The sequence below is a fragment of the Vipera berus genome, assembly GCF_964194415.1.
Source record: "Vipera berus genome assembly, chromosome: 1".
NCBI classification, from domain to species: Eukaryota; Metazoa; Chordata; class Lepidosauria; order Squamata; family Viperidae; genus Vipera; species Vipera berus.
Genome location: NC_138202.1, coordinates 6,542,374 through 6,555,621, shown reverse-complemented (window position 1 = coordinate 6,555,621; position 13,248 = coordinate 6,542,374). Strand labels below are relative to the sequence as shown.

The 13,248-nt window shown below is 47.6% G+C and overlaps 1 protein-coding gene across 1 annotated transcript in view; it reads left to right on the top strand.

Moving 5' to 3' along the window:
- Positions 1-13,248, top strand: part of LOC308659843 (receptor-type tyrosine-protein phosphatase S-like) — a gene marked incomplete at its 3' end in the record, with an annotated part of 120,207 nt that overhangs the window by 30,808 nt on the left and 76,151 nt on the right. Inside the window, exon 4 of the mRNA XM_081313871.1 lies at positions 11,658-11,846. Coding sequence (XP_081169997.1) covers positions 11,658-11,846 — 189 coding nt within the window. The remainder of the gene's footprint in view (positions 1-11,657; positions 11,847-13,248) is intronic.

Below are 13,248 nucleotides of genomic sequence, written 5' to 3'. Positions count from 1 at the left end.
TGTCATAAATACGAGCCAGTTACCAAGCGTCTGAATTTTGATCACGCAACCACGCAGCAGTCATAAGTGTGAAAAATGGTCATAAGTCATAAGTCATTTTTTTCAGTGCCGGTCACTAACCCAAAGGTTGTAAGTCGAGGACTACCTGTAGCAGAATTTGGCAAGTCTGAATGCGCGTGGCCCCTTTTCCTCTGTTCTCCTTAGGAGAACCTCTTGAGTCGTTTTCTCACATTACGGCTCCGTCCCAGGCTCAGGTTTCTTTTATCTGACCTTTCGGTGGTAGTTCTTCATCCTGTTGCTCAAGGAACTTCCCTCTGCCCCTTCAATCAAGAAATAGCCCCACAGTTAGCCCAGGCAGTACGTAAATTGAACTATCATGAAAAATAAAGAAGTAACCGAATGCCAGGCACCATCCTTCCGAGGTCGGTAAACTGACGACCCAGATTGTTTGGGGCAACAGGCTGACTGTAAACAGCTTAGAGAGGGCTGTAAAGCACTGTGAAGCGGTATATAAATCTAAGTGCTATTGCTATCCAGTGGCGTAGCGTGGGGGGGTGCAGGGGGGGCCCGCCGCATCGGGCGCAACATCTGGGGGGCGTGCTCGCACTGAGCTGCTCAGGGAGCCCCAAGGGCTACACAGAGTCGGCTTGGCTCCGCTCTCGAGCTGCTCTTTCTTGCAAAGTGAAACGAGTCCAGCAGGTGAGATGGGCGGCCACATAAACTGAATAAAATAAATAGAAGCGCCCAACTCTCCGCCCAGGCTCAGGCCAACCGCAAGCGCACCGCAGGCGCCCCGGCAGGCTTGGCCGAGCGAAGACGGACCCGCCGGCCGGCTGGCCTAGCTTCGTGCGCATGCGTGGCTTTATTTAGCGGGGCTCACGTGCGAGCTTGAATGCAGCGGCTCTTGCAGGTCGGAGCCCCGCCCAGCCGCCCTCGAGAGGGACCCGGAAGCATCCCGCATGCGCGCGACTCTTCTTGGAAAGTCTACGCCGCTGCGGGGCGCGTCTTTTCAGCCAGCGACGTCACCGCCCGCCCGCCCCTCTATTTCCGCTTCCGGTTGCCTTGCCCCGGGTGCTGACAACCCACGCTACGCCACTGTTGCTATCTATCTATCTATCTATCTATCTATCTATCTATCTATCTATCTATCTATCTATCTGTACCTGTCTATCTGTCTGTCTGTTTATCTATAGTGGCACAGTGGTTAGAATCTGTCTGTCTGTCTGTCTGTCTGTCTATCTATCTATCTATCATCTGTCTGTATCCATCTATGTCTGTCTGACAGGACTGTCTGTCCTGACAGTTAGAACAATTAACCAGTGGAACAACCTGCCTCCAGAGGTGGTGAATGCTCCAACACTGGAGGTTTTTAAGAAGGGACTGGACAGCCATTTGCCTGAAATGGTATAGGGTTTCCTGCCTGAGCAGGGGGTTGGACTAGATGACCTCCAAGGTCCCTTCCAACTTCTTCTTCTTCTTCTTCTTCTTCTTCTTCTTCTTCTTCTTCTTCTTCTTCTTCTTATTATTATTATTATTATTATTATTATTATTATTATTATTATTATTATTATTATTATTATTATTATTATTATTATTTCTCTCTCTCTCTCATCTGTCTGTATCTATCTATCATCTATCTATCTATCGGTGTCTGTCTGTTTGTTTATCTATAGTGGCACAGTGGTTAGAATCTATCTGTCTGTCTGTCTGTCTATCTATCTATCTATCTATCTATCTATCTACCCGTATCTGTCTGTCTGTCTCTCTCTCTCTCTCTCTCTCAGCACAGTGGTTACAATGCAGTATTGCAGGTTAATTCCTCCGACTGCCAGGAGTTCAATCCTGACCAGCTCAAGATTGACTCAGCCTTCCATCCTTCCGAGGTCTGTAAAAATGACGACCCAGATTGCTTGGGGGCAAGAGGCTGACTTTGTAAACCGCTTAGAGAGGGCTGTGAAGCGCCGTGAAGCAGTCTATAAGTCTCAGCGCTACTGCTAGTGCCATCACAAAAGCAATTGCTGACGAGTCGAACCCAGCAGGTGTGCTTCGGATGTGCCCAGAGGCGCAAGGGAAGCAGGTGTTTCCTCAACAGATAGGTATTGATGCAGACGGAGAGACAGAGATGAAAAGAGAGGAGGGGGGGGGCAGTCCCACGATAACCACACTTTGACAAGCCCTGGATCGGCACGCAAGCCAGATGGCGCGCCTCGTTTATCCACCGAGGGATCCCGGCGAGCGGGCAAGGCTGGCTTGTTGCCGCTCCATTGGTGTTGGCAAACAGGCGTGTGTCAGCCAAGCAGGGACGCTTGACAAGAGGACCCTCGCCCCAACCAGCTGCTGCACACTTATTATGCGGCGTTGCGCTGTCGTGCGCAGTTTCTCCCCAACACCCACGCTGGGTTCGGAAGGCCTCATTAAGCGGCATGTTAATTGCTGGGGCTTTCTGGTTAGCAAATGAGGTTGCCGCTCACCTGGGGTGCGGCAGTACCCAGAAGGCGTTGGATCCCGCTGGCCCGTTGCCAAGACTGAAGGATTCGCGACAGGAGGTGGCATTCAAATCCTCACCCACAGCGACAGTTGGCATTAGCAGAGCTTGGAACAAACAACATGGCATGGAGGGGGGCGGGAACAGCAACAGGAATTGCCACAGAGAAGGCAACAGAGTGTAAATGGCAGCCAGTCCCAGCCCTGCTATCCTCTCTGCACGTCGGCACTTGAATTTCCAGAACTCCGCAGCTTCCGATACGGTTCTGGAAGTCGTCAAACCCAGGAGAACGGTGACGTTGCCTGTTTAGTGCAGTTAGGTAATCCTCAACTTATAACCGTAACAGAGCCTGCCCATCATGGTTCTAGGTCGGTTGTAAAATGGGTCATCGACATCGACCGATTTTAAGACCCCTTTTTTGCGGTGGTCGGGAAGCGAAGGCTGCAGCCGTTAAGTGAACGGCGCGGTTATTGAGTGAACATCATGATCGTTACAGGAATGCGGCGGTCATTAAGCGAATGCCACGGGTGTTAAGCGACTGCTGTAGTCGTTCAGCGAGCACCGTGATGGTTAAAGGAATGCGGCGGTCATTAAGCGAATACTGTAGTCATTCGGCAAATGCCATGATCGTTAATGAACGCCACAATTGGTAAAGAAAAGTCATAGTTATTAAGTCATCAAATCTGCAGATGACACCAAGCTGGCAGGAATAGCCAACGCTCCAGAAGACAGGCTTAAGATACAGGAGGATCTGGGCAGACTTGAACACTGGGTACTATCTAACAAAATGAAATTCAGTGGTGAAAAAAGTAAGGTTCTACAAATAGGCAAGACAGACCAAATGCACAAGTATAGTATAAGTCAGGGGTCGGCAACCTCGGCTCTTTTATGACTCGTGGACTTCAACTCCCAGAATTCCTGAGCCAGCTATGCTGGCTCAGGAATTCTGGGAGTTGAAGTCCACGAGTCATAAAAGAGCCGAGGTTGCCGACCCCTGGTATAAGTGGTACCTTGCTCAATTGTAGCAACTGTGAGTGGAATCTCCAAGTCCTAGTGGAAAATCACTTAAATATGAGCCAGCCGTGTGCTGCCGCTGCCCAATAAGCCAACACAGTTCTAGGTTGCATTAGGAGAGAGATAGAATCAAGATCACGTGAAGTGTTAATACCACTTTACAAAGCCCTGGGAAGGCCACGCTTGGAATGCAGCATCCAGTTTTGGTCACCATGATGTAAAAAAGTTGTTGAGACTCTAGAAAGGGTACAGAGAAGAGCAACAAAGATGATTGGGGGACTGGAGGCTAAAACATATAGGGAACGGTTGCTGGAATTGGGTATGTGTAGTTTAACAAAGAGAAGGACGAGGGGGGACATGACAGCAGTCTTCCAATATCTCAGGGGCTGCCCCAGAGAAGAGGGAGTCAAGCTATTCTCCAAAGCACCTGAAGGCAGGACAAGAAGCAACGGATGGAACCTAGAACTAAGGAGAAATTGATTAGTAGTTCCTTGATTAGGCTGCTGCTTACTTTTTGATCGTTTGTCTGAGTTGGTAATTGCTTGCTTGGAGTATTGTGAAGAGTTGTCGCACTAATACTGAGAGGGCAAGCCACTTGAATATAAACAGAGAGCAAACCCCACTCTCTTCTAGCGCTGATGCTGTTGCCTAGTTTGGTAATGAAATGTCTACAACAGGGGTAGGCAACCTTATGACTCATGGACTTCAAGTCCCAGAATTCCTGAGCCAGCATGGCTCAGCTTGGAAACCTCTCCCTTTCCCCTCAGCATGGCTGGCTCAGGAATTCTGGGACTTGAAGTCCACGAGTCATAAAAGAGCCAGGTTTGAAGACTCCTGCTCTAAAGGTACAAACCAGTAGTTCCACCGGATGTAGAGTTGGTCTATAGACAGGGGTGGGGAACCTGGGCGCTCTTATGACTTGTGGACTTCAACTCCCAGAATTCCTAAGCCAGCCAGGGTTCAACTTGGAAACCTCTCCCTTTCCCCTCAGCGTGGCTGGCTCAGGAATTCTGGGAGTTGAAGTCCACGAGTCATAAAAGAGCCAAGGTTGCCTACCCCTGGGCTAGGCCAACCTTGGCATCTCTATGATTCGTGGACTTCATCTCCCAGAATTCCTGAGCCAGCATGGCTCAGCTTGGAGACCTCTCCCTTTTCCCTCAGCATGGCTGGCTCAGGAATTCTGGGAGTTGAAGTCCACGAGTCATAAAAGAACCAAGCTTGCCTACCCCTGGGCTAGGCCAGCATTGGCATCTCTATGATTCGTGGACTTCATCTCCCAGAATTCCTGAGCCAGCCTGGCTCAGCTTGGAAACCTCTCCCTTTCTCCTCAGCGTGGCTGGCTCAGGAATTCTGGGAGTTGAAGTCCACGAGTCATAAAAGAGCCAAGGTTGCCTACCCCTGATCTACAAGAAAACTACCAAGCTTAGAGAGCACCAAGGACCCGACAGTCCTCCTCCTCCTCCTCCTCCTCCTCCTCCTCCTCCTCTTCCTCTCCCCAAATCCCACTCTCTTCTAGAACGGATGACGTTACCCAGCTGGGTCATGAAACATCTGCAAAACACCCAGAGCACCAACTATCAGAAAAGAAAGAGGGGAAGAGGGAAGGAAAGGAAAGAAGGAAAAAAACAGAAGAAAAGAAAGAAACGAAAGGTTAGGTAGAGAAAGGCAAAAGGGAAAGGAAAGGAGTGAAAAACAAGAAAAGGGAGAAAAAGCAAAAAGGAAAGAAGGGGGAAGAGAAGAAAAGAAAGAGAAAGGAAAGAAGGAGGAAAGGGTAGAAATAACAAGGAAAGAAAGAATGGAAAAAGAAGAAATGGAAAAATAGAAAAAGAAAGGAAAGGAAAATGTGGAAAAAGAAAAAAAGGAAAGAAAAGAAGGAAGGAAGGAAGGAAAAAAAGGATGGAAGGAAAAAAAGGAAGGAAGGAAGAGTTCTTTGTTCTTTCTTCCATTCAATAAATAAAAGAAAAAATACAGGTCGTCTTAACTTCCAACAGTTCAGTTAGCGACCGTTCAAAGGTACAACGGCGCTGAAAACAGCGACTTACGACCGTTTTTCACAGGTACGACCGTTGCAGCGTCCCCAAGATCCACCCGATCCAAACTCAGGCACCTCGCGACCGATTCCTATTTACCACCGTTGCCTTCTCCCAAGGTCACACGATCGATCCCCTGTGGCGCCCTTCTGACAAGCAAAGTCATAATTTTGCCTTTTGAAGCCAGATTCACTTAACGACTGGGTCACTTAGCCAAACACCTGTAGCGATTCGCTTAGCAACCCTAGCTGGAAAGGTCGCAAAACGGGGCCAAAGCTGAACCTGACAAGATGTCTCCCTTAACACTAGACGTGTGGGGCTCCGTTGTGGTCGTACGTCGAGGACTTAGCAGGTCTCAGGCACACATCAGGACAAGGAACTCCCATTTGGCTACCAAGCTTAGCAACCCTAGCTGGAAAGGTCGCAAAACAGGGCCAAAGCTGAACCTGACACGATGTCTCCCTTAACACTAGACGTGTGGGGCTCCGTTGTGGTCGTACGTCGAGGACTTAGCAGGTCTCAGGCACACATCAGGACAAGGAACCCCCATTTGGCTACCAAGCTTAGCAACTGTAGCAGGAAAGGTCGCAAAACGGGGCCAAAGCTGAACCTGACAAGATGTCTGCCTTAACACTAGACGTGTGGGGCTCCGTTGTGGTCGTCAGTCGAGGACTTAGCAGGTCTCAGGCACACCTCAGGACAAGGAACCCCCATTTGGCTACCAAGCTTAGCAACTGTAGCAGGAAAGGTCGCAAAACGGGGCCAAAGCTGAACCTGACAAGATGTCTGCCTTAACACTAGACGTGTGGGGCTCCGTTGTGGTCGTAAGTCGAGGACTTAGCAGGTCTCGGGCACACATCAGGACAAGGAACCCCCATTTGGCTACCAAGCTTAGCAACTGTAGCAGGAAAGGACGGGGCCAAAGCTGAACCTGACAAGATGTCTGCCTTAACACTAGACGTGTGGGGCTCCGTTGTGGTCGTACGTCGAGGACTTAGCAGGTCTCAGGCACACATCAGGACAAGGAACTCCCATTTGGCTACCAAGCTTAGCAACCCTAGCTGGAAAGGTCGCAAAACGGGGCCAAAGCTGAACCTGACAAGATGTCTGCCTTAACACTAGACGTGTTAGGCTCCGTTGTGGTCGTAAGTCGAGGACTTAGCAGGTCTCGGGCACACATCAGGACAAGGAACCCCCATTTGGCTACCAAGCTTAGCAACTGTAGCAGGAAAGGTCGCAAAACAGGGCCAAAGCTGAACCTGACACGATGTCTCCCTTAACACTAGACGTGTGGGGCTCCGTTGTGGTCGTAAGTCGAGGACTTAGCAGGTCTCAGGCACACCTCAGGACAAGGAACCCCCATTTGGCTACCAAGCTTAGCAACTGTAGCAGGAAAGGTCGCAAAACGGGGCCAAAGCTGAACCTGACAAGATGTCTGCCTTAACACTAGACGTGTGGGGCTCCGTTGTGGTCGTACGTCAAGGACTTAGCAGGTCTCAGGCACACCTCAGGACAAGGAACCCCCGTTTGGCTACCAAGCCTTCCCGCATTAATTCGCAGCCTGCGTCTCCCCAGCTGACAAAAGAACGGGGAAGGACGGGATCCAATTCTGCAACCAGCTGCATTGCTTTCTCGAAAAGCTGCTCACCGCCACCCCGCCTTCTTGGGCTGCAGCCCTGTTTTGCAGAGGCAATAAATTCTAAGCAAAAACACACGCATTTGAGCCCGCAGGATCTGGAATTTCATTTAGGGGGGGGGGCCTTTGCAAAACCGCCGCTGTTTGCTTCCGCCGAAATCTGCTCGCCCCTCTTTGTTTTTTGCCGTTTGTTTGTTTTCCCCCCCCCCCACGCCCCAAAGGAGACCGAAGGACCTGTTTGTGATGTGACACAAGACACCGACTCTTAAGCAAAAGGTTCATTTATTCCGACTGTATTACAAAGGGCGGAGAGCGTTCGTGTCTCTCTCTTTGCTTACTGATAGTCCTTGACTTATAGCCACGGCAATAGCCCTTAGACTTATACACCGCTTCACAGTGCTTTACAGCCCTCTCTAAGCGGTTTACAGAGTCAGCCTCTTGTCCCCCCCCCCCCAACTAATCTGTTTTAACCTACTTTTTAATGTGTTTTAACTTATTTGTGGGCATTTTGTTTAATCGTTTTTAATTTTTGTATCTTGTTTTTTTAATATGTATTGCCCTGTTCACCGCCCTGAGTCCTTCGGGAGAAGGGCGGTATACAAATAAAATTAATAATAATAATAATAATAATAACTCCCTAAACAATCTGGGTCCCCATTTTACCAAGGACGGAAGGCAGAGTCAACCTTGAGCCGGTCAGGATCGAACTGCCAAACTCCTGGCAGTCAGCAGAAGTAGCCCTGTAGTACTGCCTTCTAACCACTGCGCCGCCGGGGCTTTTACGATTGTTGTTGAGTTGTTGGAATTACGGTTGTTAAGTCATGCCGGGCCGGAGGGTGTGTGGTTTTGTGTGCTGTCTGCATCTCGCAGATGGGGCTTTGCTTGTTTGTGCGGACCGGTTGCTGGCGTGCCGCAGCCCGGTTCTGGTCCACGGACAGGGGATTGGAGACCTCCGATCTAGCCCATCGTTGTCTTCCTGCAGTGATCATCAATTGCTTCTGCACTGAATGTGAAGCGGGTCCAGGAACTCTTTCTGTGTCCCCAGATAGACTGCTTCTGACCAAGACGCCCAAGGTCAGACGGTCATGAATGATGGATCGCTCAAATCAGTGGGGATGGATGTAGACCCGACCTCAAGGACAGCAAAACCTGCCCGTTGAGGATAATGGGTTCACTTAACAGCTTCCGATTCGCGTAGCGACCCTGCTGATTCACTTAATGACTGCCTCAAAAAAATTTGTCGCAAAATCGGGTTGCCCAGTGACCCACTTAATGACCGGGGTGACTCAACGGCCATGATTCCAGGCTCAACGACGATCATAAAAAGTGTCATAAAATCGAGTCGCTTGCATAATGGCTAAATAAACAGAAGGGTGGAGAACCCCTTGATTGTTTTGACATTCATAAAATGAAAGAGTTTAGGAGACCTCGGTGCTCTCTGAGGTGGGTGGTTTTCTTGCAGACGTTTCATGACCCAACTGGGTAACATCATCAGGGCTGGAAGGGAGTGGGGTTTATGGAGTGGAGAAGGAGGAGAGGAGGAGGAGGACTGTGGGGTCCTTGGTGCTCTCTGAGCTGGGTTGTTTCCTTGCAGAAGTTTCATGAGCCAACAAGATAACATCGTCAGGTGCTAGAAGGGAGTGGGGTTTGTGGAGAGGAGGAGGAGGAGGAGGAGGAGGAGGAGAAGGAGAAGAAGAAGAAGAAGAAGAAGAAGAAGAAGAAGAAGAAGAAGAAGAAGAAGAAGAAGAAGAAGAAGAAGAAGAAGCAGAAGAAGGAGGAGGAGGAGGAGGAGGAGGAGAAGGAGAAGAAAGAAGAAGAAGAAGAAGAAGAAGAAGAAGAAGAAGAAGAAGAAGAAGAAGAAGAAGAAGAAGAAGAAGAAGAAGAAGAAGAAGAAGAAGAAGGAGGAGGAGGAGGAGGAGGAGGAGGAGGAGAAGGAGAAGAAAGAAGAAGAAGAAGAAGAAGAAGAAGAAGAAGAAGAAGAAGAAGAAGAAGAAGAAGAAGAAGAAGAAGAAGAAGAAGAAGAAGAAGAAGAAGAAGAAGACGACTGTGGGTTCCTTGGTGCTCTCTGAACTTGGTTGTTTTCTTGCAGACGTTTCACGACCCAACTAGGTAACATCGTCAGTATCGGAAGGGAATGAGGTTTGCTCTCTGTGTCCTTGGTGGTTCCCCGATTAAACTGATGGTTACTGTTTGATTATTTGTCTGAGCCGGTAATTCCTTGATTGGGGTTTCGTTTATGCCTTGGCTGTTAGTCTAGTGTTAATCTTAGTGTTAATTTTTAAGCACAGGAATAAATTGTACTCTGGGATCTCTGGTGCTGTCCGAGCTCGGTTGTTTGCTTGCAAATATTTCATTGCCCAACTAGGCTGAGATCATCAGTGCCTGAAGGGGGCGGGGCTTGCTCTCTATGGGAGGGTCCTTGGTAGTTCCTTGATGAGACTGGTCTTTACTGCTTGTTTGTTTGTTTGATTGATTGATTGATTGAGTCGGTAGTTTCTGGATTGTGAGAAACATTCCCACGAACACTGGCAGGGCAAGCGTCTGTCTATAAACAGAGAGCAAATCCCACTTCCTTTTAACACTGATGATGTTACCTAGTTGGATAACGAGATGTCTGCAAGAAAACAACCAAGCTCAGAGAGCACCAAGGACCCCATGGTCTTCCTCCTCCTCCTCCTCTTCCTCCCTGCAAACCCCACTCCCTTCTAGCACTGATGATGTCACCTAGTTGGGTAATAAAATGTCTGCAAGGAAACAACCAAGCTCAGAGAGCACCAAGGATCCCACAGTTGACTTGCTCCTCCTCCTCCTCCTCCTCCTCCTCCTCCTCCTCCTCCCTCTCCACAATCCCCACTCCTTTCTACCATTGATGATGTTGCCTAGTAAGGTCAGGAGACATCTAAAAGAAAGCCACCAAGCTCAATTTAAGTTCTCTTCGGTCTAACATTCCTGAATTCCACTCCATTTCCCATTAGGCTTTGACCCATGGGCTTTGTTGGCTGACTGATGCTCCTGGCAGAGAACTCCCACCGATTGCTTCTAAGGAAGCAATCTGGCCCACTTTTTTTGTTGTTATTGTTAATGTGATTGTCCACAGCGGAGGCAACAGAGCACTATTCTCTTGGGCCACTTGAATTAATTGGACCATGTTTCCCCCCCACACACACACCTCGGGGAAGCCTGTTTCCCCCACCGATCGCATCTCGAATCTGATCCTGCCCCCCAACCACTCTGGGTTTGGTGTTAATTAAACCCGGAGGAGTTTTTGCACAACGTGGGAACAGATTAACATTTTTGCTTAATTAGAAAGACTCGGGTCACCAACAGTGGTTGTAAGCCTCCTCGAACACTGCCCACATTCACAATGGACACCCTGCCTGTTGAGTGCCGTCCCCCCCCACTCCTCCTCTTCCTTGCTAGGTTAATTAGTTGGTGAAATTAAGCAGGGTGGACTCCGGCCAGGAGGAAGAGGCGGTTTCTGTGGGAACGAAGCTTTGGGGCACAACGTCACTGCCAGCCAATGGGGTGGTGGGGCACGGCTTTGTGTTTTCAGCCTGAGATGTTGTGAGCTGCTCTGGTATTGGGGTGGGGGTGGGGGGGTGCCCATCCAAGAGATGCTTAGCAAGTTGTGAAGGGCAGAGAGTGTGTGAATCGTTACCTTTCGTCCATCTTGGTTACCCTGTTCCAGTCCGGAACGTGTAAATACGTGCCCTGGGCATATAAATGCAGGGAGCTCCTTGACTTACAACTGTTGCTTTAGTAACTCTTCAAAGTTAACACTGGCACTGCAAAAAGTAGCTTGTGACTGTTTTTCACACTTATGTCCATTGCAGCATCCCCCTGGGTCACGTGATCGTAATTCAGACACTTGGCAACTGACTCGCATTTATGATGGTCGCAGTGTTAGAATCTATCTATCTATCTATCTATCTATCTATCTATCTATCTATCTATCTATCTATCTATCTATCTATCATTTAGCTATGGTAGCGCAGTGGTTAGAATATCTCTTGCTCTCTCTCTCATCTATTAGCAGTATGTAACTCGAGATAAGTGCTGTTTCTCTGTCTATATCTATCTATCTATTATCATTTATCTATGGTGGCGCAGTGGTTAGAATCAATCTATCATCTATCTGTTTATCATCTATTAGCGGAATATAAGTGCTATTTCTCTGTCTATTATCTATCATTTGTCTATGATGATGCAGTGGTTAGAATCTCTCTCTTATCTATTAGCGGTATATAACTAAGTGCTGTTTCTGTCTATCTATCTATCTATCTATCTATCTATCTATCTATCTATCTATCACTTGACAGATTTCTCACTTAGCAATCGAAATTTTGGATTCAATCGTGATTATAAGTCGAGGACCAGCTGTAGTTTTATCTCTCCACTCAGATAAGCAAGGATTAACCCCAGACAAACCATACTCTCTGTTTTGATAGGTCCACAGATTCTAACTCTTCTCTTCTTGTTGGGATTTTAACAGAGGACCAGCTGCCTCCTGGATTCCCGGTCATTGACATGGGCCCTCAGCTGAAAGTGGTTGAACGTACGCGGACAGCTACGATGCTCTGCGCCGCCAGCGGGAATCCAGATCCAGAGATCACCTGGTTTAAGGATTTCTTGCCTGTTGACCCCAGTGCTAGCAATGGACGAATCAAGCAACTAAGATCCGGTAAGGTATATGGGACTTCTTTCTTTCTTTCTTTCTTTCTTTCTTTCTTTCTTTCTTTCTTTCTTTCTTTCTTTCTTTCTTTCTTTCTTTCTTTCTTTCTTTCTTTCTCTCTCTCACTCTCTCTCTCTCTCTCTTTCGGGTTGCCGTTCTCTTTTATAGGTGGACGATTTTTTTTAATTCATTGATCAAAGTATAAAATACAAAGTAACATGAAAATAATGGGAAAGTAAGGAAGGAAAAAGGGAAGAGGAGAAAAAAAAAAGTCTGGTAGAAGGGGAAAAAAAAAAGAAAAGTATTAACTTCCGACTCTTTTTTTAGTTCGGTTGAATAAGATGACAACATATAGCCTAAACTTTTTACTTGTGCGTAATAATGACCTGCTAGCTATTTCTATAAAAAACAAAACACAACCCTATCCAATGAGCAAAACCCAAAATCAAAGTTTCATTATTATTTTTTCCCCACCTCAAGCATAAAGTCCCGAAGTTGTTTCCGAGCAGACACCACAAAGTCCAGAAGCATCTTGGGTTGACTTTCTCAGAAGTCTGCCTGCTGTGATTTGTCGAGATGCTAGCAAGCGTTGGTCTTTTTACACAAGCGTTTATTACTCTGGATCCTTTGTCTGATGCATGCCTACTTTTCTTGCAGGGATAAAACCCCTTTTGGGGGAGTGTTTGTGGCGAATGTGCCACAATTTCAAACTGATTGTCCCTGAATGTTTGATGTTCATGACAGTTGTGCAGGCTGCTTCAAGTGTCCTCTCCGCTTCCTTGTCCTCTCTATTTAAATCCCTTTGTTTTTTTTTCTTTCTTTCTTTTTACTCTCGATGAGATCAACTTTGACTTCCTGTAAGGAAAAAAAAACCCCACACGAATTAATTTCAAATCAGCTTCAAGCATCAAGGAGGAAAAACAATCGTGGTGAGCCGAATTCCATAAACGAAGCTGCTGGTGTTCCTTCACCGAGACAGGCCTCACCTTTGCGACCTGCAAGGTTGCCCCAATTTTATTTTCTTTCATTTTTTAACCAGCCCTTTAATTCAAGAGAAGCTGGGAAGCAAAGCACCAGCCCGCCACGTTATTTTGGTCTCTAGAAACGCCTTTGAGATGGATACGGGCTCGGTTAGCATTTTTGCAAAGTTAAAAACTTCAAGCAAGTGCAAACTTTGGGGGTTGGTTAGGAGCTGGGCTCACTTTTGGAGGAAATAACTGTTTTGAGTCATGGTTCTTTTGTCCAGAGCGAGATGAAAGGGTGAGAAAGAAACTCAAGATATCCTGGCTTGATTTTCAAATGGCCAAGCTTGAGGAATACTGGTTTAGGATAAGAAAGCACACAAAAAAAATTGAGCAAGGTTTCAAGTGTCTGTCGGTCTACCTATAAAATAATTTTTCTAAAATCCATG